At 39.0% G+C, this 27,136-nt stretch overlaps 1 protein-coding gene across 3 annotated transcripts in view; it reads right to left on the bottom strand.

Moving 5' to 3' along the window:
• Positions 1 to 2,397: 2,397 nt before the first annotated feature.
• sipa1l1.S (signal induced proliferation associated 1 like 1 S homeolog) overlaps positions 2,398 to 27,136 on the bottom strand; it is a 115,256-nt gene continuing 90,517 nt past the window's right edge. Inside the window, exons 13-21 of one of the 3 annotated variants that reach the window (XM_018232243.2) lie at positions 24,297 to 24,415; positions 22,201 to 22,646; positions 19,294 to 19,536; positions 18,768 to 18,906; positions 17,620 to 17,845; positions 13,582 to 13,728; positions 7,305 to 7,419; positions 5,664 to 5,745; positions 2,398 to 2,872 (exon numbers count right to left, since the gene is read on the bottom strand). In XM_018232243.2, the coding sequence (XP_018087732.1) occupies positions 2,729 to 2,872; positions 5,664 to 5,745; positions 7,305 to 7,419; positions 13,582 to 13,728; positions 17,620 to 17,845; positions 18,768 to 18,906; positions 19,294 to 19,536; positions 22,201 to 22,646; positions 24,297 to 24,415 (1,661 nt within the window). In that variant the 3' untranslated portion in view covers positions 2,398 to 2,728. Of the gene's footprint in view, positions 2,873 to 3,067; positions 3,125 to 5,663; positions 5,746 to 7,304; positions 7,420 to 13,581; positions 13,729 to 17,619; positions 17,846 to 18,767; positions 18,907 to 19,293; positions 19,537 to 22,200; positions 22,647 to 24,296; positions 24,416 to 27,136 lie in introns of those variants that run through there. The other 2 variants (XM_041574748.1, XM_018232244.2) reach the window with 2 other exon arrangements.

The following is a 27,136-nucleotide window of genomic DNA, read 5'->3' as shown; positions in this document are numbered from 1 at the left end:
AATCTTACCTTCAGCCTGGGCTCCCCAGTCTATTGCCTTGAGCTCTACTGGGGTGAACCCCATCGATTGGGATCCTATGATATACATGGCCACTGTATATGGTTCTGCTCCTTTGCCCTAGGTATTCACCTTGTTCTCCCATTCAACAGAATTGCTAGTACACAATAGGAAAAAGGCTGGTCAAGAATGTTGCCTGAAACATTTAAGATCGATCATAAATAAACAATATTGATAAATAGATAATACAAAGAAAAAACAGTACAAACAATTTAAAAGCAGTTTTATTGTTGTCATTTTACAAGTTTTCTCTGGAGCCTCTGGTGAAATTCTAATAAATAGCATTGCCTTTAACAACTCCCTGTTCAAAATAGGAACTCCGAGCACTCGAGAGAGAGCCTTGCAAAAGAATCCATTTACAAATAATATCAAGCATCCGAATATAAATCTCCTTCATACAGTTATTAAAAAAAAAAGACACTCAAACACTCTTAGTTTCGGCATTATAACTTTTCTACAAATGATCCCAGAAGGGGGAAATAATCGTCAGCTTGTGTAAGGGAAATCGGTTATTTCTGTACATTCCACTTCATCCATTAGAAACATTTCTAAACATTGTAAAGGAAAAAAAAAATAAAAAAAAATCAGATTTATTGATTTTCTTTTCAGCGTCACAAGCTGTACTGGCGAAGCATAACATTTTCTTACAAAATATAAATATCTCTTTGCCTACATAGAATCTCTTAGCAAATACAGGGAACAGATTTCAAACTGTTTGTTTTTGTGTGAATTGCGTTTTTCCTTGTCCGGCTGTAAAATAAAAGGGTGTGCGGGCAAACGAATGCTGTACATGAGCCAAGCCCTCGGGTCTCCTCGAGAACCCTAAATCTTTACAGCTTTGTATGTTGTAGTATATAAGGTTATTAATAATGTACTTAAATAATGCCGTTTGAAATAGTTCTACATTGAATCGTTTCAGTAATACCTTCTTTTGCCATATATTAAAAATAATGCCCATTTTCAGGCTGGGTAGCAACGTTTTATCCCTTAAAATCATGTTATGCAGCAGTAATATCAAATTACTAAAATACATTTGTACACTATTCAATGTACCGTATATACTCGAGTATAAGCCGAGTTTTTCAGCCCACAAAATATGCTGAAAAACTCTACCTCGGCTTATACTCTGGTCAAGCGCAAAAACGGTCGCCGGCGCCCAAGAATAGTCGCCGGTGCCCAAGAATAGTCTCCAAGAATATTCGCTGGCGTCCAAGAATGGTCGCCGGCATCCAAAAACGAGACGCCGGCACCTCCAATGGGAGCAGAAACCCTCAATTTTTTGATTGAAACTTACCAGAAGCTGCTGCATTTCTCACCCTAGGCTTATACTCAAGTCAATAAGCTTTCCCAGTTTTTGGAGGTAAAATTAGGTACCTCGGCTTATACTCGGGACGGCTTATACTCGAGTATATACGGTAGAATTTATACGCAAAACGAACAATGTCGTACGAGACTGCAATATTCAAACCCACGACTTGCTTTAAAGGGTTAGGTTATACTTTTGTGACTACGCATTAATATTTTTTAAAAAAAACAGTGTTTTAATATGCAAACACATTAGTGCTCTGAGTAATCAACGTTGGTAATTATACTTCGGTAAACACAATACACCAGTAAATGAAAGCAAGACAAAAAGAAAACAAATGAGAAGAATCTGGGTTTCACCGGTGTTGCTATTGAGTTCAGCTGCAAGTTTGGAATCTCAGGGCCCCGTGTCTTCTCCAGACAGGTTTCCTTTATAGACAAAGCAAGGAAGCCACATACCCTGGCTTTGTACCCTAAATATACTAAAATAATACAGGTATGGGACCTATTATCCAGAATGCTCGGGACCTGGGGCTTTCCGGATAACAGGTCTTTCCTAAATTTGGATCTTCCCACCTTAAGTCTACTAGAAAATCATTTAAACATTAAATAAACCCAATAGGCTGGTTTTGCTTCCAATAAGGATTAATTATAACTTAGTTGGGATCAAGTACAAGCGACTGTTTTATTATTACACAGAAAAAGGAAATCATTTTTTAAAATTTGGATTATTTGATTATAATGGAGTCTATGGGAGACGGCCTTTCCGTAATTCGGAACTTTCTGGATAACAGGTTTCCGGATAACGGATCCCATACCTGTAATAGTAAATGCTAAAGGTCACAGATATCCGTTCTCAATCCGTTGGATGTAAATTTAAACATTGGGCTTGTACAACTAAGAGGATACAGGAATGATGAATATTTGACAGGTAAAAACACCTATTATTGCTGCCCATTAGCAGAGGGGAAAACGGTCAAACCAAATGAAAATTAACTGATAAAATATTTTAATAAAATCCAAAACATGCGGAGCTCTGATAAGAGGAGTATATTTTAATGCACCATTTTACTTTAAGTCTAAATTTTTGTCTTCTAGGTTTTTGTCTCTTTCTTAGGTTAATGCAAAGTGATACAAACCAGGAAAAACTCCGCACAGGGTTGACATGTCTGGAAATGAGGCCAGAAATGGCAATTGTGCTGCTTTCTGAAGTCAAAAGCGGCTGCGTGTGTGTGTGTTGCTGAAACAATACGGATACAGTAGAGGTTGTGGCTCTGCTTCATGTACATGTTGATCCAGGAGCAGTTAAAGCTACAGTGCTAAGTTATGGAGACGTGATGGGCTTTGCTTGCGATCAAACCTGTCCTTAGCTCATATCTATGGTGTTGAAAACCCATTCTGTAAATTTTTTCAGCTTGGCCGAAGCGTTCTGGGATTCCTCTTGCAAACGCATATTGTCCTCACGTAAAAGCTGAACTTCAGCCTGAAGGTTGGCTTTATCTTCTCTTTCCTAGAGCAGCAGGAGAATCGACACGATACAATGACTATTTCATGAGCATTGTTTGTCGGCAATAGTAAATCTAGAACAATGGCATTTTTTAAATGGCACCTGTCACCCTAAGAAATAATTCCAAATTCTTGATGGTCATGTTATCTGAGCAAAATAAACTTTACTTACACTATATGAATTATTTAAATTGGGTTTCCTTCAGTCTTGGAATTACACTATCACAGCAAGCAGGCAGGAGCCATTTTGTGGACACTGTTTTTAAGATAAATTTTGTAATTTAAAAACAAATTAAAAAAACAAAAAAAAAACAAAAGATACATTTTGTGATCACCCCAAAATCTTGTCTATACACGAGAATGGGTAACGTAATGCCCATGCACAGTGTCCTATACAATTATAGAGCCCGAGAAGGGAAGGGGCAATGCGAGAAGTGCAGTGATATGCAGGAAGTGCTGAATGGAAGGTTAAAGGGATACTGTCATGGGAAAAAAAATATTTTTCAAAATGAATCAGTTAATAGTGCTGCTCCAGCAGAATTCTGCACTGAAATCCATTTCTCAAAAGAGCAAACAGATTTTTTTATATTTAATTTTGAAATCTGATATGGGGCTAGACATATTGTCAGTTTCCCAGCTGCCCCAAGTCATGTGACTTGTGCTCTGATAAACTTCAGTCACTCTTTACTGCAAGTTGGAGTGATATCACCCCCCTCCCTTTTTCCCCCCCAGCAGCCAAACAAAAGAACAATGGGAAGGTAACCAGATAGCAGCTCCCTAACACAAGATAACAGCTGCCTGGTAGATCTAAGAACAGCACTCAATAGTAAAAACCCATGTCCCACTGAGACACATTCAGTTACATTGAGAAGGAAAAACAGCAGCCTGCCAGAAAGCATTTCTCTCCTAAAGTGCAGGCACAAGTCACATGACCAGGGGGAGCTGGGAAATTGACAATATGTCTAGCCCCATGTCAGATTTCAAAATTGAATATAAAAAAATCTGTTTGCTTTTTTGAGAAATGGATTTCAGTGCAGAATTCTGCTGGAGTAGCACTATTAACTGATGCGTTTTGAAAAAAAACATGTTTTCCGATGACAGTATCCCTTTAAGTACTAGAGCACTAGAGGGGTACAAAACTGCTGCAAGCCATTTGTGGAATCTAGGTTAATTAATCAGCAAACACCTTTCATATATTTCCTAGCATCTTATAAGAAATAAGCATAACTTTTGAAGTCTCTTCCTTAAAAATATACAGTGGTGCTTGAAAGTTTGAGAACCCTTTAAAATGAACGTGAGCTAAAACATCATCTGATTTCCTTATAAGTCCTAAAAGTACAAGAAGAAAACCGAGTTAAACAAAATGTATTATATTTGGTCATGTATTTACTGAAAAATAAAAAAGATCCAACAACATCTGTGTGTGGCAAAAGCAGGTGAATCCGCGTTCACTTACTTTTGCTCAGTATTTGGTGTGACCCCCCTTGTGCAGCAATAACTGCAACTAAATGTTTGTGATAACTTTTTATCAGTCCTGCACATTGACTCCGAGGTATTTCAGCCCATTCCTCCATACAGAACAGCTTCAGCTCTTGGATGTTGGTGGGCTTCTTCACATAAACCGCTTGCTTTAGGTCTTTCCACAACATTGCAGTTGGCTTAAGGTCAGGACTTTGACTTGGCCATTCCAAAACATTCACTTTATTCTTCTTTAATAGTTCTTTGCTAGAACAATTTGTGGGTTTAGGATTGTTGCCTTGCTGCATGACCCACTGTCTCTTGAGATCTAGTTTACAGATGTCTTGACATTTTCCTTTAGAATTCTCCAGTATAGTTCAGAATTCACTGGTGGCAAGCCTTCCAGGCCCAAGCCAGAACACTTCCATCACCGTGTTTCACAGATAGGATAAGGTTCTAATGCTTGAATACAATGCTTCTCTTTCTCCAAATGTAACGCTCGTCGTTTTGGCTTTGTTCCTCCACAAAACATTCTTCCAGGATCCTTCTGGTTTGTCCAGATGATCTTTAGCAAACTGTAGACGGTCAGCAATATTTTTAGGGAAAGCAGTGAATATCTCCTTGCTACCCTGCCATACACGCCATTACGATTCAGTGTTCTCCTGATGGTAGACTCATGAACATCAACATTTGTCAATGTAAGACAGATCTTCCGTTGCTTAGAAGTTACACTGGGTTCCTTGGTAACCTCTCAGATTATTAGACACCTTGCAGTTGGAGTTATCTTTGATGATGGACCATTTCTGGGTAGGGTAACAACGGTCTTGAATTTTCTCCATTCGTCCAGAGTCTGTCTGTGTTAAAAAAACTTTACAGAAAATCTTATAATAGTTTCCAACTTTGTGGGCATCAACAACTCTTTTTCTGAGGACCTCCTTTGTTCGAGCCATGATACACATCCACAAATGGGTGTTGTGTGTGATCATACTTTGCTGGATCCCTGTTCTTTAATTAAAACAAGAGTCTCTCACTCACACCTGATTTTCATCCCATTGATTGAAAACACCAGACTTTGATTTCACCTTTAAATTATATGTTAAGCCTAAGGATTGTTATTGGAACATTTTTTGTTCACACATGACTAAATATAATTTTTGTTTCATTTCGTTAACAAGGTTTTCTTTATCTACTTTTAGGGATTGTTTGAAAATCAGATGATGTGTTCGGTCAAATAAAAATTTAGGGTTTCCAACTTTTCAAGCACCATTGTACACTATTTGTACAAATCATAACCACAGCAAAAGCTATTGTTTTATAACAGAGAAATGAGATATTACCTTTTTCAAATCATACTGCAGCATTTTGAGCATGCCTTCCAGCTGTTCCACTTTGGAGCCAAGTGTTGCAGGAGACTCTTTCCTGTCCAATGAAAGACCACAATGATGAACTTCAAGTTCCAGATGCAGCATATCATACTTGTGTGTTACTAAAACTATGAACTGCTGTAATGTGCATGGCATGGAACACTTGGAGAATGTAAAAGACAAGCCCCACGTTTTTTCCACTGTTAAAAGGCAACCCAAAAGTAAAAATGTGCCTAGTTTTCGAAACACACAACATAATTGTATGCAACTTTGCAGTATACGTTCATTAAAGGAGAAGGAAAGGTTAAAAAGTAAGTAAGCTTTATCAGAAAGGTCTATATAAATACACCAGTAAAACCTCAAATGCTGCTCTGAGTCCTGTGTCAAAAGAAACAGCACATTTCTTTCCTTCTATTGTGTACTCATGGGCTTCTGTATCAGACTTCCTGTTTTCAGCATAAACCTCCAGGGCTAGGGCTTGAGCATGCTCAGTTTGCTCCTCCCTCCCTCCTCCCATCCCTGCTGTAATCTGAGCCCAGAGCTATAAGTGAGGAGGAAGACACCAAGCTAATATGGCTGCTATCTTAAACAAACCGAGAGCTTCTGTAGCTGTTTACTCAGGTATGGTAAAACATTCTAAAGAATAAAAATAGTTTTGTAGCTTGCACTATTTTGGCTAATCTATTGGCAATAAACTGCCTTGGTAGCTTTCCTTCTCCTTTAAATGATTTTTATGGTTTTTAAGTTATTCATACATTTATTGCTATTGAAAGCAGTGTTTCTTTCTGTTCTCTGCCCTGATGGTCCAAACTGTTGAAACAATGTAAGATTAGGCAGCTGATTAACAGACATGTCTTTGCTGGGGAAGCAAGACTTTTGCAACATTGTTTTAAGGAGAAGGAAATCTACCGAGGTAGTTTATTGCCAAAAGATTAGCCACAATAGTGCAAGCCAGAACACTATATTTATTCTGCAGAATGCTTTACCATACCTGAGTAAACAGCTCTAAAATGTATCTCTGTTTGTTTGGGATAGCAGCTGCCATATTAGCTTGGTGTGACATCACTTCCTGTCTGTGTCTCTCCCAGCCTGTTCATAGCTCTGTGCTCAGATTAAAGCAGGGGAGGGAGGAACAAACTGAGCATGCTCAAGCCCTAGCTCTGGAGGTTTAAGCTGAAAACAGGAAGTCTGATACAGAAGCCCATGAGTACACAATAGAAGGAAAGAAATGTGCTGTTTCTTTTGACACAGGACTCAGAGCAGCATTTGAGGGTTTACTGGTGTATTTATATAGACCTTTCTGATAAAGCTTACTTACTTTTTAACCTTTCCTTCTCCTTTAAAAAGTAACAACCAGGAGTTAAGCAAATATTGCTTTTAATAGCAATTGCTTTTACAAATAACTTCAAAAGCACTGAAAATTGTAATAAATGTATATTGTAAAGTTGCTTGCAACTAGGTTTTCTTTTATTAGACACATTTTTTATTTTGGGGTTGATTTCCCCTTTGAAGACCATAAAGCATTCCTCCAAAACATTAATATAAATAGTGTTACTTCTGTGTGTACAGAGATATGTATTCAAAGATACAGGTTGGCAGTTACAATTATCTTACCCAAAGTATGTGTTGGTTTGAGATGCAGACTGGCTCTCTGTTTGGTCACCCAAGGATTCAGTGCTCCCAGGTCGGTGTTCTTCATCAGGACTAACAAAGAATGTGGCTCTTTGAACTATATATATATATATATATATATAAAAAGAAGCAAAGATTAAGTCCTTTACATTCCTTATCTTGCAAATTTAGTATGAAAATATCAAGACGGAATGTAATAGCTAACTGCACAAAAAATGTTTTCTGTAAAAAAAAATAAAATAAATAAATACACACCACTCCCTTACTCCCTTCCATCCCACACCCCAAGCCTATCCATATTGATTTTGTAAGCAAATTCTGTCCAGGATATAGGTGCAGAACAGGACACTTGTACGACTGTTTTACAGTGTCAGAGGAAAGGTGGGATTTCTTGGAAACACTTAGGCAAGACAGAATATTTTGTAATGAATCAGAGCTACAAAAAAACCTCTGATCCTACCTTTGTTCAAGAGGTAATTGGGCTCAGAACTTGTCATCTTTCATTTAGAAATACCATTCGATGGGGTTTATTAAATGATTCATAATTGGTTCATAAAGCTTTAATAAAAATTAATGTGAACAAGGTGCCAGGGCCAGATGGAATACACCCACTGGGTTCTAAGAGAGCTTAGTTCAGTTTTAGACTATATTTCTGATTTTCTCAGATTCGCTTTCATCTGGTATGGTACCTATGTATTGGAGGAAAGCGGATGTCATTCCAATATTTAAAAAGGGAATAACTATCTCAGCCTGGCATCCTTGTAGATGATAAACTTGTCTGTAGCAAGCAATGCCAGTCAGCAGCATCAAGGGCAAATAAGGTTTTGAGTTGTATTAAATGGGGCAGAGAGTCACGGGAGGAGGGGGTCCCACTGTATAGAGCACTGGTAAGGCCCCATCTAGAATATGCCGTACAGTTTTGGTCTCCATCACTCAAACAGGACATTATTGTATTAGAGAGGGGACAGAGAAGGGCAACTAAGCTGGTAAAGGGAAAATCTTAGCTATGAGGAAAGACTGGCCAAATTGGGGATGTTCACGCTGGAGAAGAGGCGCTTAAGGGGTGATATGATAACTATGTATAAATATATAAGGGGATCATATAATAATCTCTCTAATGATTTATTTACCAGTAGGTCTTTCCAGCTGACACAAGGTCACCCATTCCGATTAGAAGAAAAGAGGTTCCACCTAAATATTGGGAAGGGGTTTGTTACAGTGAGAGCTGTGAAGATGTGGAATTGTCTCCCTGAATCAGTGGTACAGGCTGATACATTAGATAGGTACAAGGAAGGGTCGGATGCTTTATTCACCAGTAGCTCCTCCCAGCAGACAGGAGGGAGCCAATGAGATTAGAGGAGGGAAAGGGGTGTTACAGGGAGAGCTGGGAAGTGAATCAGTGGTACAGGCTGATACATTAGATAGGTACAAGGAAGGGTCGGATGCTTTATTCACCAGTAGCTCCTCCCAGCAGACAGGAGGGAGCCAATGAGATTAGAGGAGGGAAAGGGGTGTTACAGGGAGAGCTGGGAAGTGAATCAGAGGTACAGGCTGATACATTAGATAGGTACAAGGAAGGGTCGGATGCTTTATTCACCAGTAGCTCCTCCCAGCAGACAGGAGGGAGCCAATGAGATTAGAGGAGGGAAAGGGGTGTTACAGGGAGAGCTGGGAAGTGAATCAGTGGTACAGGCTGATACATTAGATAGGTATAAGAAGGGGTTGGATGGTGTTTAGCAAGTGAGGGAATACAGGGATATGGGAGATAGCTCATAGTACAAGTTGATCCAGGGACTGGTCCCATTGCCATTTTGGAGTCAGGAAGGAATTTTTCCCAAATTGGAGAGGCTTCAGATGGGTTTTTTGCCTTCCTCTGGATAAACTGGCAGTTAGGCAGGTTATATATAGACTTAAAAGGTCGAACTTGATGGACGTCTTTTTTCAACCAAACTTACTATGTCCCTATGTTATGCACTACAAAGCTGAGTGTATACAGTACAGGAGTACGAGAAGGATGTTGGGTTTAAGGCACTCCATGTCATTTTTAAACTGTTCCAGCTAAAAGCAACATTCCGCACTGAATTTAACCGATAAACATGAAGCTCTGCTGTGAACTCTGTACATAATACTGCTGTAAACGCCAATAAAGAATGTATCTGCATGAATCAAGGGGTTAAAAACAATCAACTATTTGGTTGCTTCTCCACAGCTCCCTGAATAACAAATAGCAAAACAAAAAAAACAAATAAAAAACAAGCCAATGGCTGACAGAATTAAAGGGGCCACATTTTGCATCCTGCTCCCTAAATGGGGAACCTTGGGGTACACTGGTCTCCTCCAGGAATGGCACTAGAAGGGTACTGGCACTACATCGTCCTTTAGAAAACTGTTTAAAGTACAGAACAAACCTGTTATCTTATTTTCTTTGGAAATAAAACATCAGAAACATTGAAATCTACACGTAACGGACCTAATGTGGCTTTATGCTGCGTGGGTGGTAAAGCTCATTTCCTTAGAACAATATAAAATGATTACTAGAGGGAACAATCACACAAGAACAACTGCAGATAAACTAAATTGAAATACTTCATCTTGTATCGACAAAAAAGAAACACAAACATAAGACCTTCAATTAAATTTGGAAATAAAAGGGGTGTCTAAGTTTTCGTTTCTTTGAATTCTTCCTTGTTTGTAGCAGGGGGCACAACATATGAGCAAAGATCTATTTCTCTCATTTTGTGATTATCTCACATTTTACACTGCCAAGACTATCCACATATACAGTGAAATAAAGCACAGCCATTATCATTTTAGACTATCATTAAAGGAACAGTAACACCAAAAAAATTAAATGTTTTAAAGTAATTAAAATATCATGTAATGTTGCATTGCTTCAGAAACACTCCTATAGTTCATATAAACAAGCTGCTGTGTAGCAATGGTGGAAATTGAAAAAAAAGTCTATATGTCACAGGTTAAATAGTGGATAACAGATAACACCATTATGTTCTACAGAGCTTATCTGATATCTGCTGTGTAACCTGAGCCTTTTCCCCTTTGAATGGCTGCCCCCATGTCTACACAGCAGCTTGTTTATATAAACTATAGTAGTACTTATCTGTTATCTACTGTGTATCCTGTGCTTGAATGGCTGCCCCCATGGCTACACAGCAGCTTGTTTATATAAACTATAGTAGTACTTATCTGTTATCTACTGTGTATCCTGTGCTTGAATGGCTGCCCCCATGGCTACACAGCAGCGTGTTTATATAAACTATAGTAGTACTTATCTGTTATCTACTGTGTATCCTGTGCTTGAATGGCTGCCCCCATGGCTACACAGCAGCTTGTTTATATAAACTATAGTAGTACTTATCTGTTATCTACTGTGTATCCTGTGCTTGAATGGCTGCCCCCATGGCTACACAGCAGCTTGTTTATATAAACTATAGTAGTACTTATCTGTTATCTACTGTGTATCCTGTGCTGGAATGGCTGCCCCCATGGCTAAACAGCAGCTTGTTTATATAAACTATAGTAGTACTTATCTGTTATCTACTGTGTATCCTGTGCTTGAATGGCTGCCCCCATAGCTACACAGCAGCTTATTTATATAAACTATAGTAGTACTTATCTGTTATCTACTGTGTATCCTGTGCTTGAATGGCTGCCCCCATGGCTAAACAGCAGCTTGTTTATATAAACTATAGTAGTACTTATCTGTTATCTACTGTGTATCCTGTGCTTGAATGGCTGCCCCCATGGCTACACAGCAGCTTGTTTATATAAACTATAGTAGTACTTATCTGTTATCTACTGTGTATCCTGAGCTTGAATGGCTGCCCCCATGACTACACAGCAGTTTGTTTATATAAACTATAGTAGTACTTATCTGTTATCTACTGTGTATCCTGTGCTTGAATGGCTGCCCCCATGGCTACACAGCAGCTTGTTTATATAAACTATAGTAGTAATTATCTGTTATCTACTGTGTATCCTGTGCTTGAATGGCTGCCCCCATGGCTACACAGCAGCTTGTTTATATAAACTATAGTAGTACTTATCTGTTATCTACTGTGTATCCTGTGCTTGAATGGCTGCCCCCATGGCTACACAGCAGCTTGTTTATATAAACTATAGTAGTACTTATCTGTTATCTACTGTGTATCCTGTGCTTGAATGGCTGCCCCCATAGCTACACAGCAGCTTATTTATATAAACTATAGTAGTGTTTCTGAAGCAAACGCAGCACTTTTACCAGTGCAGGACAATACTGCATTATATTTTTATTACTTCAAAACACAAATTTTTTGATGTTAATGTTCCTTTTAGGGATGCACCGAATCCACTATTTGGATTTGGTGCATCGTGAAAGATTTGGCCGAATACCGAACCGAATCCTGATTTGCATATGCAAATTTGGGATGGGCAGGGGACAATTTTTTTACTTTCTTGTTTTGTGATTAAAAAGTCACGCGATTTCCCTCCCCGTTCCTAATTTCCCTATGCAAATTAGGATTCGGAGTGGCAGGCAGAAGGATTCCTAGATTCGGTGCATCCCTAGTTCCTTTAAAGGTACAGAAATGGACCACATGGGAAAATATATTTTACTTCACTGACCTCTTGTTCCTTTGCATATATTATTTGATAGACAGCTACCTAGATCGATAGATTCATTAAAAAGGGCTAAAAACTGGTAGAAATCTTTTCCCATTGTCCATCACTGCTAATTCACCCATCCCATATATTTAGGACCACCCGTCCAAAACATTCCACTATCATACATATCACTTTCTGACCAGGATCTCAGCTTGAACACTTACTATGTGTATGTGCAATTCTATAGCTACAAGCACATAATTATAAGGCAAAGATTGCGGTTGACTTCAAATTAAAGGCAAATAAAGGCAAGTCAAATGTAATGTGCTATCAGTATTGCAAGTAGCCAACACAAATGTTTTGGACTGAATGAATTTGCTCCACTAGCAGGATGCTCTGTAAGGTGTATAGTGTTGTTACATGGCTGCTATTTAACCGGCCTGGCTGGTAAAAATGAAGGTTGATCCCAATGTTATTAATAGGGAAAAATTATAAATATATAGGAAGGCCGGTATTTTTTTCCAAGAAAAGGTGGTAACCCTAGAGGCACATGAAGCTCAGTATCAAGTGGAAATCAAAAGAAACATTTTGAAGGTCTTGTTGTTTGCACTGGACAAGTCACTGATGACCATCAGAGAGAGGTGGAGGGTAAAATGCAGAAATATACCAGAAATATGTTAGAAGTGTGTGCGCTCACAGTGGTTATTGGAACCAGGGCTGGATTTACATACAAAAAACGGATAAGTACAAAATTTAATCATCAGGTCCAGAGCAGTGGGGATTGACTCATGGAAAATGTAATAAGATATATCTCCTGACCCCCCCCAGTGCTTTAGAACCAATGTGGATGAAGCTGGGTGACATGACGCCCCCAAATTCCTGCTGCCTTAGGTCCGGGCCTTCCCACAAATCCAGGCCTGATAGTAACAGGGAGCTAGGGTTGAAAAGCTAAGGCAAATAGACTTCCTGTATTGAAGCATGGCATTTTGGATGCAAAGTAAATATACTTTAAATATGTTTTCCTAAAACTAAGCCTATTTCTGCCTTCTTTTCATATTTTCCATAGACCCTTATTTTTTTCAGTGGTTCAGCCATTCTGTGTATAGTTATTCCCCAGTTCCATAAGTATATTTATAAAGGTAACAAGGAAATGTAATTTCGCTTAAAACTCAACATTCTTTCCAATTCTCCGACTGCCAATATTACAACCCCCAAACTACACTAAATTAATATTGGCCTCATTAAATTGTGATGGACTAAGCTGACACCAGCTACCCCTGGTATGTGTTTTTGATTCACATGCATGAACTCCTCCACAAGATCTATTAGGGATGCACCGAATCCAGGATTCGGGCCAAATTTTTTTTAGCAGGATTCAGATTTGGCCCTTCTGAACCGAATCCTAATTTGCATATGCAAATTAGGGGCATGGCGGAAAATCGTGTGACTTTTTGTCACAAAACAAGGAAGTAAAAAAATGTTTTCCCCTTTCCACCCCTAATTTGCATATGCAAATTAGGATTCAGATTCAGTTCGGTATTCGGCCCAATCCAAAATAGTGGATTCGGTGCATCCCTAAGATCTATACATTGTTAATTCTTCATCTACCCTCAACACACGTTTCAAAATTACTTCTGAACATGTTACAAAGAAAACTTACCCTCAAAGGCTTTTGCAACATCTACCAGGTTTGACCATTCAAGGTCGGAAGCAGCATCAGGGAGGGGCATGAGGCCAGGATCAGGCATGGCTTGCCTCCTATGATCATGGATGTCAGTGAGTGAAGTATCAGAAGCAGAAAACTCACCTAAGCAAACAAAAAAAAAATAAAAAAAACTGAGCTCTATTTTATTTCTAGGGCACTAGTGAGTTCTCTTTTAAAGAAGAAGGAAAGGCTAAAAGTAAGTAAGTTTTATCAGAAAGATCTATATAAATACACCAGTAACCCCTCAAAGTAATGCTGCTCTGAGTCCTCTGTCAAAAGAAACAGCACATTTCTTTCCTTCTATTGTGTACTCATGGGCTTCTGTATCAGACTAACTGTTTTTAACTTAAACCTCCAGGGCTAGGGCTTGAGCATGCTCAGTTTGCTCCTCTCTCCCTCCCTGCTGTAATCTGAGCCCAGAGCTATGAGTGAGCAGGGAGAGACTTAGGCAGGAAGTGATGTCACAACAAGCTAATATGGCAGCTGCTATCCTAATCAAACAGAGAGCTTCTAGAGCTGTTACTCAGGTATGGTAAAGCATTCTGCAGAATAAATATAGTGTTATAGCTTGCACTATTGTGGCTAATCTATTGGCAATAAACTGCTTCTGTAGCTTTCCTTCTCCTTTAAGAGCAAAACATTCCAACAAAATATGTTACATATGATAGAAAACCTAGTGTACAGTTTTGGGTACTCTGCTTGCCTGATGGACCTTGTGAGCCGATGACTTTCTTAAAGATACAAATAATACTTTGTTAGTTAGTGAGTCAATCAAGACCTGTTTGCAAACACACTAAGATTGAATACAGCCAATTATAATGACTTTATTGCAAATGGATGATATTAATAATGGCTACAGCAGAAGACTGCTAATATGCATTTTGATTATACTGATGGAAGTCTGTTGTTGCTAAGCACTTAGAAAAGAACCAAAAATAGAACAAAAGCCTGAAAATTGCAGCTTTAAAAGTCAGGATAAAATCTGCTCCATTCTCTCTCTCTACCAAGGGACACATAAAAGAAATCAAGAACACTGAGGAATATTATGCACTGAAATATATGTGTATCTATGAATGTATTGTAGATAAAAGACTAATTATTATTGTATATAATGATTTTGTTATTCGGTAAATTTATCACCCTTCCCTGAATTCTAATCAATCCTATTTGGAATTCAAGAACCCCTGGAAGGCAGCAGCATCTTTATAGGATAAAAAAAACCCCAAATGTTACTATTGCTGTTGTAAAATAAGCTGCTGTGTAGCCAGTCACTTTAAAATAGGGCTAAATGGCACAGGTTACATATCAGATACCAGATAAGCTCTGCAGAATACAATGGGTTTAGTTCTTACACAAGAATCTAACCCCATTGTATTCCACAGAGCGTATTTGCTATGTAACTTGTGCCTTTTTCCCCCTTTTTTCAAATGGAATAACTACCCCCATGGCTACATTGTAGAGTATTTATATACAGTCATATGGAAAAGTTTGGGAACCCCTCTCAGCCTGCATAATACTTTCAACAAAAAAGATAACAGTGGTATGTCTTTCATTTCCCAGGAACATCTGAGTACCGGGGGGTTTTCTGAACAAAGAGTTTTAGTGAAGCAGTATTCAGTTGTATGAAATTAAATCAAATGTGAAAACTGGCTGTGCAAAAATGTGGGCACCCTTGTAATTTTGCTAATTTGAATGCATGTAACTGCTCATTACTGATTACTGGCAACACCAAATTGGTTGGATTAGCTCGTTAAGCCTAATGGCAGCTGTGTCCAATCATGAGAAAAGGTATTTAAGGTGACCAATTGCAAGTTGTGCTTCTGTTTGACTCTCCTCTGAAGAGTGACAGCATGGGATCCTCAAAGCAACTCTCAAAAGATCTGAAAACAAAGATTGTTCAGTATCATGGTTTAGGGAAAGGCTACAAAAAGCATCTCAGAGGTTTAAACTGTCAGTTCCAACTGTAAGGAATGTAATCAGGAAATGGAAGGCCACAGGCACAGTTGCTGTAAAACCCAGGTCTGACAGGCCAAGAAAAATACAGGAGCGGCATATGCGGAGGATTGTGAGAATGTTACAGACAACCCAAAGATCATCTCCAAAGACCTGCAAGAACATCTTGCTGCAGATGCAGGTGTATCTGTACATCGTTCTACAATTCAGCACAATTTGCACAAAGAACATGTGTATGGCAGGGGGATGAGAAGCCCTTTCTGCACTCACACAAACACAAACACAGTCGCTTGTTGTATGGAAAAGCTCATTTAGACAAGTCACAGTCATTTTGGAACAAAGTGCTTTGGACTCATGAGACAAAAATGTAGTTATTTGGTCATAACAAAAATCGCTTTGCATGGCGGAAGAAGAACACGGCATTCCAAGAAAAACACCTGCTACCGACTGTCACATTTGGTGGAGGTCCCATCATGCTGTGGGGCTTTGTGGCTAGTTCAGGGACTGTGTGACTAGTTCAGGGGCTGTGTGGCTAGTTCAGGGACTACTGGGGCCCTTGTTAAAGTTGAGGGTCGGATGAATTCAACCCAATATCAACAAATTCCTCAGGATAATGTTCAAGCATCAGTCACTAAGTTGAAGTTACGCTGTAGGGGTCGGATATTCCAAAAAGACAATGACCCTAAACTCACTTGGAAATCTTCAAAGACATTTATGCAGAGGGACAAGTACAATATTCTGGAGTCCCCCGACTTGAATATCATGGAAAATCTATGGGATGATTTGAAGCAGACTGTCCATGCTCGGCAGCCATCAAATTTAACTGAACTGGAGAGATTTTGTATGGACCAATGGTCAGAAATAGCCACATCCAGAATCCAGACACTCATCAAAGGCTATAGGAGGCGTCTAGAGGCTGTTACATTTGTAACTAAGTATTGATGTAATATCTCTGTTGGGTGCCCAAATTTATGCACCTGTCTAATTTTATTATGTTGCATATTTTCTGTTAATCCAATAAACTTGATGTCACTGCTGAAATACTACTGTTTCCATAAGGCAAGTTATATATTAAAAGGAAGTTGCTACTTTGAAAGCTCAGCCAATGATAAACAAAACTCCAAAGAATTAAGAGGGGTTCCCAAACTTTTTCATATGACTGTAAACTATAGTAGTGTTTCTGAAGCACCAAGGCTTTTGTTTTCATAAAAAATATTGTTTTATTAAATTAGCATTTAAAGATATTATTTTAAATTTAACAATAACCATAGAATACATACATCATATATCACTTTGTATTCTATGGTTATTGTAAAAGAATACAAACACCCCACACAGGCAAGTTTGGGAAGGAATTAAAGTAGGGTTAATCCCTCGCAGAATTTGATTGGTTTTAAAGAAAATGGGAGGGATTGACAGGGTATAAATCCCGCAGAGGACATGCTGTTCACAGATACACCTATGAATAAGCGCCGGAGGGTGCGAAATGCGTAAGGTGGGCCTGGTGGGGTTTTTGTAACTGAATTTTAATGCTAATTTAATAAAACAATATTTTTTTATGAAAACAAAAGCCTTGGGACAGTTATCTTTGGATAAAGGATTTTCTTATATGTGATCGCCTGAGAACTGGGGCGAGTCCCTTAGGCTTAATTAAATGTAAATCAGATGTGGACTCCCAATTGATGTATAATATTTCTGAAGCACCACACCAGTTTTACCAGTGCAGGGCAACCGTACCTGACATTTTAATCACTTTAACATTCACACATGACACCATATATTCAACCAACAGCCCTTTTTGGAAGCCTAAGTTGTAATACAGTCACTCATTCTGGCATGGAAAAACCAGAAGATATGCCTTCAGTGGGTCCACAGCCAATTAAAATTAGAGATTAAATATCTAATCACTAAGGTTGTTCTTGTGCTGGTGCTACCGTGGGCAACAGAATGCCCCTAATTTCCTTCCCACTGGTATTAATGAGAATCGTCAGTTGGAAAACATATTCATCACTTCTGAAGTTGTCTCGCCACAAGTCTTACCATGTACTGCTTTCACTCCAAGAGTATATGAAGGTCTGCGTAATGATATTGACTTGTTCAAAGATGGGTAGGTGCTACTGAATAGGACATCATTAGGAAGCGCTTGATCCAGAAGTGAAGCCCTTGAATTGACATAAAGCATTCCTCGCTGGCCGCTATATATACTTTCATCTGACAGGGTCCTGTGCAGCGATCGTCTGGTGGTTGGACTTGCCGGAAACGGCGTCTTTTGTAGAAAGAAAAGAAAAAGAAACCATTAGAGGGAGAACTCTTGGCTTTGCTGTTAGGAATGATTAGCAAGAAGCCTACAATAAGCCACTTAAACGAAGTATCACTGCAGAAATGTTGAAAATTGCAGATTTTCAAAACTATTTATAGAAGTAGCAGATTCATTACCAAAGGACATTAAATTGCATATGATGGATAAAGGTTCTCTATTTAACGGCAAGGGAAACAATAAAAAAGGAATTTATGATTTATAAATCAGAAGGGACAAAAAAAAAAGACAAATTCTGAAGCAGCAATTAGATTAGGTTAGATGAAAAAACAGAAAGCAAGGTAATGCAACCTAATATAAGACATATAAAAAGCAAAATGATGAAGACTGAGAGTGTGATCTGTTAGAAATGAGAATGGGACCATTTCTGGCTCTACTGAGAAAGAGATTGAGAAAGTTCTTTATTATAAGGGCAAGGCCAGATGGGGCGTTTTTACATTTTTAAAAAAGCTCAGGTTGTATATGACCATTGGATCCTCAACAAGGAATGACAAAACAAGGGCTTTAGGGAAGGAGAAGTTATTTTCATCACAGATATTTTAAGTTGCTTATAAATCAATATCTAGTATAGGTCAATCTAAAAACAACTGGACTTGCTGAGTAATCAATGAAGATGTTTCACTACTCACCCGAGCAGCTTCTTCAGTTCAACTGACTGGTTGAACTGAAGAAGCTGCTCGGATGAGTAGTGTATACGTCTTTATTGATTACTCAGCAAGTCCAGTTGTTTTTAGATTGACCTATACTAGACATACTATGACCTGGATGAATGAAAATCTTCATAGTCATCTTATAAATCAATCCTGATTTAGCCCAAGGATAAAGACACATAAGACTTAATTAATCTCTTCAACAACAAATTAAATCATACCATTAATGTCTTCTCTGATCCACTCAGTGGGATGTCTAATTCAATGAGTTTCTCCTGCACTGTAGACGCTCTCTTCGGGGAGGCCTGTAGATCTCTGAGCCTTGTCGGGGGCAGGTCATTACAATCAATCTGGTGGTGTCTTTAATGAAAAAGACAGAGGTCAAAAACTCACGCAATGTGGAATATGATGAATCAACAGTAAAGAATCGGAGAAAAGGCTAAAGCACAGGAAAGGAATCCATTTTCTTTGTTATAGATATCACACCAACGCGTGAATACCTGTCAACGGAAGAGCCGTATTTACCGGAGAGCGTTTCGGCAACTAACCTATTTGAAATTTTAGCACTTTATCAGCACATTAGGTTTGATTCATGCAAAATAGCGTGAAAGGGTTAAGTTGTGTGCAGGGCAAGATTAGTGATGCTATTTGCTAGAAAAGATACTGTTCTGCTACAGACGTAGGCAATTTAATACTGAAGGCTACAGTCCCACCTATGGGTTAGAACAAAAGCAAAAGGGCTCTTACTTTCTTGAATCCATAAAGCCCACAGAGTTTATTGTCCCTTCTGGTTTTTTCCATCCAATCAGGTACTTGCTGGTAGCACCCTGGCGAGGGTAGAAAGTTCTAGGACCAGAGGAGGAGGAGGAAGAGGAGGAGGAGAAAGAAGGTGCAAGTTGTGGGGAAGTAGAAGAATGGGACTCTTCCTTGGGGGAACTTCTGGCACTAGTGAAAACAACAGGACTCGCTGAGTGCCGAGAACTCATGGTGCTAAGGGAAAAGGACAGAGAGACAAAGCTATTCTTAATGGTTGTTTAGTAACCATTTTCAAAGGGAAATTTTACTTGTAAAAGTCTGGGTCTGTGTCACCGGCCAGTAATTTATGGACCTGATTTGTTTAACATAGAGACAAAATATAGACAAAAAAATGGAAGAGCGGGACTGTACACAATCCAGTGAAGAACATAAAATCTCCTTTAAGGTGACTATTTTAGGGATGCTCCAATCCAGGATTCGGTTTTGGATTCCCAAGTCTTTTTGCTGCCTATGGATTCAGCCAAACTGATCATGTGATAAGAGAGGATACAAGTTTTTATTTTCTTTATATGCAAAATAAGGGTTCAGTTTTTTTTGGTTCAATATTTCATCAAACCTTTTGTTAAGGATTTAGGCATTTGGGCAATTCCAAACGGGACTGATCTGCATCCTTAGTTACCATGGTTTGTATGATAATCTCTAACAGGGAATTAATGCTCAGAAGCCAGCAAAAAAAAAAATTATTAACTGGCTCTATTTCTGACTGATGACAGCAGCACAACTGATTTAAAGGGGAAGTGAAGTCTAAATAGAATAAGGCTAGAAATGCTGTATTTTATATACTAAACATGAACTTACTGCACCACAAGTCTAATCAAACAAATGATTTATGCTTTCAAAGTTGGCCACAGGGAGTCACCATCTTGTAACTTTGTTAAACATCTTTGCAAGACCAAGACTGTGCACATGCTCAGTGTGGTCTGGGCTGCTTAGGGATCGTCATAAATGATCAAAACATCACAAGTGAAATAATATCTGCCAGAAGCCGATACAGCAAGACTGATTAATAATCAGAATATACAGACTGCACTGGGTCCTGTGTTGTCATGTAATCTAATGTGGATTTTATAGTTTTTGTATTGTTTAATACAAACTTTCTCCAACTCTGCAGAACCAGTGGCTGCAGCAAAATAATCCTCCAAATAGAATCCCAGTTTATCTGTTTAAATCTGGCTCCATGATCTTTGTCCCTGCAGCTGGAGTTGGAAACAGTAAAGGGGATGTAAAGCCAAAATAAAATCCAATACAAATCTCTACACAGTCGCCGATTGCTCTACAGGGAAACAAACAAAGCTGCTTGATAGTGATTTCCGGGCCGATACCCACGGGACCCGTCCCGTTTGTGGGTGGTGGCAGATCCAAGTTTAGCTTGTCTTCCTGCTCTCCCCGCCCACCACATTGCACTGCCGGCTTCTGGCTTCCATTTTTATAGACGCAAGCCTACTCGCCTTGCCCCTTTTGTGATGTCATTGGCAGGTCAGTTTGGGTCTATAAAAGGAACCCAGAAGTTGGGCACAGGTCGGATGTTTCCCGACCTGCACATAACTACTGCATGGTTGGGAAGTAAGGTGGGGGCTCCCCCTGCTGTTCATAAGTATGATTGTTTCCCTGCAGAGCAGTTAGGGACCGTCTGACAATTCCTATCCACAGCAGTAAATGAAGGGAGAATTTCACTGCATACAGTCAGGTTTCTTATAAAAACGGTACACATTTTTTAATTAAAGTATATTGGAGATAGGTTTCTTTTTCATTAAAGAAAGTAAAAGTTGTATTTTATTATTTTGCCTTTACATGCCCTTTAACAATTGGCTCCACCACTGACTGATGCCAGCAATACGAGCCTTTTAATACAGCAAAAAAATGTTTTTTTAAATTAATGTATTAAATGTCTGGTTTTCACTCCTTTTAGACTTTGTACGACAACAAATGTGACAGAACAGACAACACATTTTTTTTAAATCTAACAAAAGATTTCCTTTAAACGTTAAACAAATGATAAACCTTTTAGCCCCAAATACTGCTCGCCGAGCGGACTGAAATGTAAAACTGTATTATCATTAAATACATGTCTGTGATAGACAGTTCAATTTAGGCACGTCTAGCAATATATCAGTGTCAGAACACATTTACTTATTCATGAGAAAATCATTTTATACTTGACATAGCCTTGAAACGTATTTGTAAGTTCTGCTGTTCTTATTTTTGAACAGCTTTTGTAAATAAACCCCAAGCATACGATACTCCATCCATAGTACAGGTATAGGATCCCTTATCCGGAAATCCGATATCCAGAAAGCTCCGAATTACGGAATGGCTGTCTCCCATAGACTCCATTATATCCAAAAATTACAAATTTTTAAAAATGATTTCCTTTTTCTGTGTAATAATAAAACAGTAGCTTGTACTTGATCCCCAGATATAATTAATCCTTATTGGAAGCAAAACCAGCCTATTGGGTTTATCTAATGTTTAAATTAATTTCTAGTAGACTTAAGGCATGAAGACCCAAATTACGGAAAGATCCGTTATCCGGAAAACCCCAGGTCCCGAGCATTCTGGATAACAGGTCCCATACCTGTAATACGTTTACCTTGGAGGCTGCACTAGTGACTCTATGCATTTCTTTAGGGGTGTAGTTCAGGATCTGAAACGAGCAGTGGAAACCAAGGCGAAAAAGGGAAGAAAGCCAAGAGTTTTATTATCCCATAACCATAACGAGGCTTAAGCTTAAAAATGTCTGAAAGGGCTAATGGTGGCGATGAACCACCACCATTGCTGAACACACCACAAGAAGACAATGCAACACACACACACTTAAACATACAAATGGCTGCATACCTTGTGTGAGAGGCTGTATCACTGAGGCTGTAGGCACTGTTTTCTCTTGTTAAGGGCTTGGAGCCAATCTGACTCTTTGAGTGACTGTCCATAGCCACAGGGGACTCCCGCTTAACATCTAACGAATGCGAGTCTCTGTCACAAGTCCTATCAGTGATTAATCCCACATCACTGATACTATGCCACAGAGGGGCCACTTTTTCCTTTGCAGGACCTGAGCGTGGTGAGGTTGAAGAGTTGCCATGAGAGGCGGCATTGACATGGTTGGTGGCGTATGAGGTGGTGTCTATTCCACTGTCAGCCGATGTTCCTTGAATGTAGGTGTAACTGTTTATGTCGGAATCTAAACGTTCTCCACTGTCATACCATTTGTCATCACTGTGCGCACTTGAGGCATTGCTGGAAAGAGTATTTGTGCTGGAATGGCTGGAATAGTGGCTATCAGTCTGGGAGAGAAGAGAAAAAAAATAAAGACAACCCATTCACGTAAAATGTACATTAATAATCAGAATATACAGACTGCACTGGGTCCTGTGTTGTCATGTCATCTAATGTGGATTTTATAGTTTTTGTATTGTTTAATACAAACTTTCTCCAACTCTGCAGAACCAGTGGCTGCAGCAAAATAATCCTCCAAATAGAATCCCAGTTTATCTGTTTAAATCTGGCTCCATGATCTTTGTCCCTGCAGCTGGAGTTGGAAACAGTAAAGGGGATGTAAAGGCAAAAATAAAATCCAATACAAATCTCTACACAGTCGCCGACTGCTCTACAGGGAAACAAACAAAGCTGCTTGAGTTCTGCATGGCTGGGAAGTAAGGCGGGGGCTCCCCCTGCTGTTCATAAGTATGATTGTTTCCCTGCAGAGCAGGTAGGGACCATCTGACTATCCACAGCAGTAAATGAAGGGAGAATTTCACTTCCTACAGTCAGGTTTCTTATAAAAACGGTACACATTTTTCAATTAAAGTATATTGGAGAGATTGGAGATTGTTTTCCTCCCAGCTCTTCATTTAGAATTTGCAAATAAATTTGCTAGATCAGACTCCATGTGCAAAAAATGAATAGCTTCCTTGTAAAATGCATCTTTTAGGGAAGAAAATAATACTCTCAAAATTCACTAAGAGGTTGGAATGTGTTTGAATGTGTTTGTAGAGTAAAGCGAGAGGCTGACAGTGATTGGAGGAAGATTTGAAAAGACAGCCTTGAAATAGCTCAAACATTTTATGGTAATTTCCATGTCACAATTCCTTTTATGCCAACAAACACGTAAATGGATCATTTGGAAGTAAGCTGGTCAGGTGCCGACGCATCCACAGGCAAAACATAAGGATTCAGTAACCAAAACGAAGGCTCAACATGAATCTCACCGCACACAAAACTGACTCAGGGATTTTGTTTCCCTTAAATAACTGAGCATTTGTGGTCGATTTTAATGCAGGGAAAATGAAAAAGCGATAAAAGAAAGCTTTATATTTTCCCTTAAAGGACTATTTAAACGAATGAATCAGCTCATTGCGTTCACAGAAAGCTCCACTAAAGGTTGAAACGGGATGCATTTTCAAGACAGAATTATCAAATTAGATACCTTTTAATGGTAGAATACCTGATGCTTACATTAAGCAAAATACGGGGAAAGAATGGCAGTATTCCATGATACAGATTCCATTCTATTTAATGAATGAACCAGATTCTTTTTGCTCAGAGTGAGTCTGTGGTCAGTAAAATAATAAGCTCAAACATTTCTACTGCAATTGAATATCCTACAGCAGCAGAAACATTTCCAAACATATTTTTATATTAGCCAAAGACTCACAACGTGTTTCCAGTGCAGTTTAACCCACAATCAGAAGCAAATTTCCAATATAGTAAGTGGTGCAACATGTTGCAAAATGACTGTCCATACTCCAAATTCATATTCCCAGTCGAACAAGGCACTGGGCAGGAGTTACTATAGCTCACTAATTCAATCTTTAACATGGTTTGTTAAAATAGTGGATTAAATTCACAGACAAAAAGGCAAATTCACAGGTGATTGGCAGTTGTAACACGCAACGGTGTTGGTTTCTAGAGTAAACGTAACCACAATGAAGTACCTGTCCCTGCTTGAGCGGAGAGAGATGAAGAACAGGGTCCTGACGAATGAGTCGTCCCGTTGGACTGTCTCTATATGATGGATGTATTTTAGAGACAGCTGGGAGATGACAAGTTGGTTCTGGAATACAAAAACAAGAAGTTCGACAATTTGAAAAGAAGTCACAAACATCCCACAGAGTGAGGACTGAATCTAGAGCAGTTCCTGTGTGTCTCTAACCCATTTGTCCACCATGTAATGTAAATCTTGAGCTTAGCCCCTTACAGCTACAAAGTTAGATCAGGTTGAAAAAAGACCATAGTCTTTCCAGACACAAATCCGGCACAGTCATTTGCCCATATGTCATCAACGTTACAGTAGCGTAAAGAGCTAATGCTGGTGAAGAACAAAGGCTAAAGCTGGCCATAGATGTTGAGATTTTTAAAAGATCAGATCCTGATCGTGAGACCACGATCTTCTCAGAATGATCGTACGATCGTATGAATTTACCATCAACTAAAAAGACCAATTTGGCAGGAAAACAAAGGGGAGCTGCCTGCTTGGCCCTGCAAACATAGATACATTGCACTGGGGCCGACAAAGATTTTTTGACCTGGCCGATCAATTTTCTGACAGATGTCGGCCGAAAAATCGTAAGATGTACGATCGTTCGAATCCCACTAACCGCGCGATAATTTCAAAGGATTGGTCGGACTTCGCTAAAATCGGTGGTTCGGCAAGAAGAATCGTTGCGTCTATGGGGAGCTTTAAGATTACCTTTACCAGCATTTACTCTACTGCAGGGGCCCCCAATCTTTTTTTACCAGTGAGCCACATTCAATTGTAAAAAAAAGTTGGAGAGCAACATAAGCATGCAAAAATTCCTGGGGGTGCCAAATATGGACTGCAATTGGCTATTGGTAGCGCCTAATGGAGCGGTTTGGCAGTGCACCTGGTTTTTATACAACCAAAACTTGCCTCCAAGTCAGGAATTCAAAAATAAGCTCCTGCTTTAAAGGAGAAGGAAAGGTTAAAACTAAGTAAGCCTTATCAGAAAGGTCCATCTAAATATACCAGTAAACCCCCAAAGTAATGTTGCTCTGAGTCCCCTGTCAAAAGAAATACTGCATTTCTTTCCTTCTATTGTGTACTCATGGGCTTCTGTATCAGACTTCCTGCCTTCAGCTTAAACCTCATTGCCCTGGGCAAGAGCATGCTCAGTTTGCTCCTCTCCCCCCACCCCTCCCTTCTCTACTGTAATCTGAGCCCAGAGCAGGGAGAGACTCAGGCAGGAAGTGATGTCACACCACATTAATACTGCAGCTCCTATTCTAAACAAACAGAGAGTTTCTAGAGCTTTTTACTCAGATATGGTAAAACATTCTACAGAATAAATATAGCATTCTAGCTTGCACTATTGCAGCTAATCTATTGGCAATAAAATGCCTCCATAGCTTTCCTTCTCCTTTAAGGCCACTGGGAGCAACATCCAAGGGGTTGGAGAGCAACATGTTACTCGCGAGCTATTGGTTGGGGATCACTGATCTACTGTAATGTTAATGACATATGGGCAAATGACTGTGCCGGATTTGTGTCTGCAAAGGGGACTTTGGTATTTTTTTAACCTGATCTAACTATGTAACAATAAGGGGCTAAGCTCAAGATTTACATTACCTGGTGGACGACTAGTTTCAAAGTTAGATCAGGTTGAAAAAATGCCTATTTGCTAATGACTTGGAACACCTTCCTGTTCTGCAGATCAAAAGCAAAATCTGATCCCAAATAAAAATGTTTTTACTTCCTAAGGGTTTCCCATAGAAGTACCTTGTATCTCCATCACTGAGCGTTAACTTGTACCCCCTCTTTTCAGGGAACCATAATGTTTGGGACAAAGTAATGGTAGGTATATTAAAGCAGTCATGTTTAGTACTTTGTTGCATATTCCTTGCATGCAACAACTGCTTGAAGGCTGCAACATAACCAGGTGTTGAGTATCTTCTCTGGTCATGCCCTGTCAAGCCTCTACTGCAGCCACCTTCAACTTCTGCTTGTTCCGGGGGTTTGTCCCGTTATGTTTCCTCTTCAGCATATGGAAGGTTTGCTCAAATGGATTTAAATACTACAGAACTTTTCTGTTATCTGCAGTTTTTGTAAATTACAAATAGGGATGCACCGAATCCAGGATTCGGCCCTTTTCAGCACGATTTGGCTGAATCCTTCTGCCCGGCCGAACTGAATCCTAATTTGCATTTGCAAATTAGGAGCAGGGAGGGAAATTGCATGACTTGTCACAAAACAAGGAAGTAAAAAATGCATTTGCAAATTAGGATTTGGATTCGGTTCGGTATTCGGCCTAATCTTTTCGCAAAGGATTCGGGGGTTTGGCAGAATCCAAAATAGTGGATTTGAGGCATCCCTAATAACAAAACACACTCTTTTTTCCTTTTTAGCTTTTGAATGTCTCCCATGGCTTGTTTATATATATATATATATATATATATATATATATATATATATATATATATATATATATATATATATATATATATATATATATATATATATATATATACACATACACACACACACATATACACACTATTGTGAGAGCAGAACATATATATTTTATATAGTGCAAGTCTATGGTAATCTTCACTGAATAATAATATAAAATAACATTTATTTTTTTTAACAAAAAATGCATGATAATTTACTGCTCAGCAAGTGAGTAGGACTGTGTGTTTGGGTAAAGTGATTTTACAAGTACATATTTTAATAAAATTCAATCCCACCTCTCCTACATGACATTTACATTAGGATTTAAAGGGAGGGTTTGTTGGGGGGGGGTAGCAAAAATACATC

Source organism: Xenopus laevis, chromosome 8S (genome assembly GCF_017654675.1).
Source record: "Xenopus laevis strain J_2021 chromosome 8S, Xenopus_laevis_v10.1, whole genome shotgun sequence".
Classification (NCBI taxonomy): Eukaryota; Metazoa; Chordata; class Amphibia; order Anura; family Pipidae; genus Xenopus; species Xenopus laevis.
This window is presented reverse-complemented; position numbering and strand designations above follow the sequence as displayed.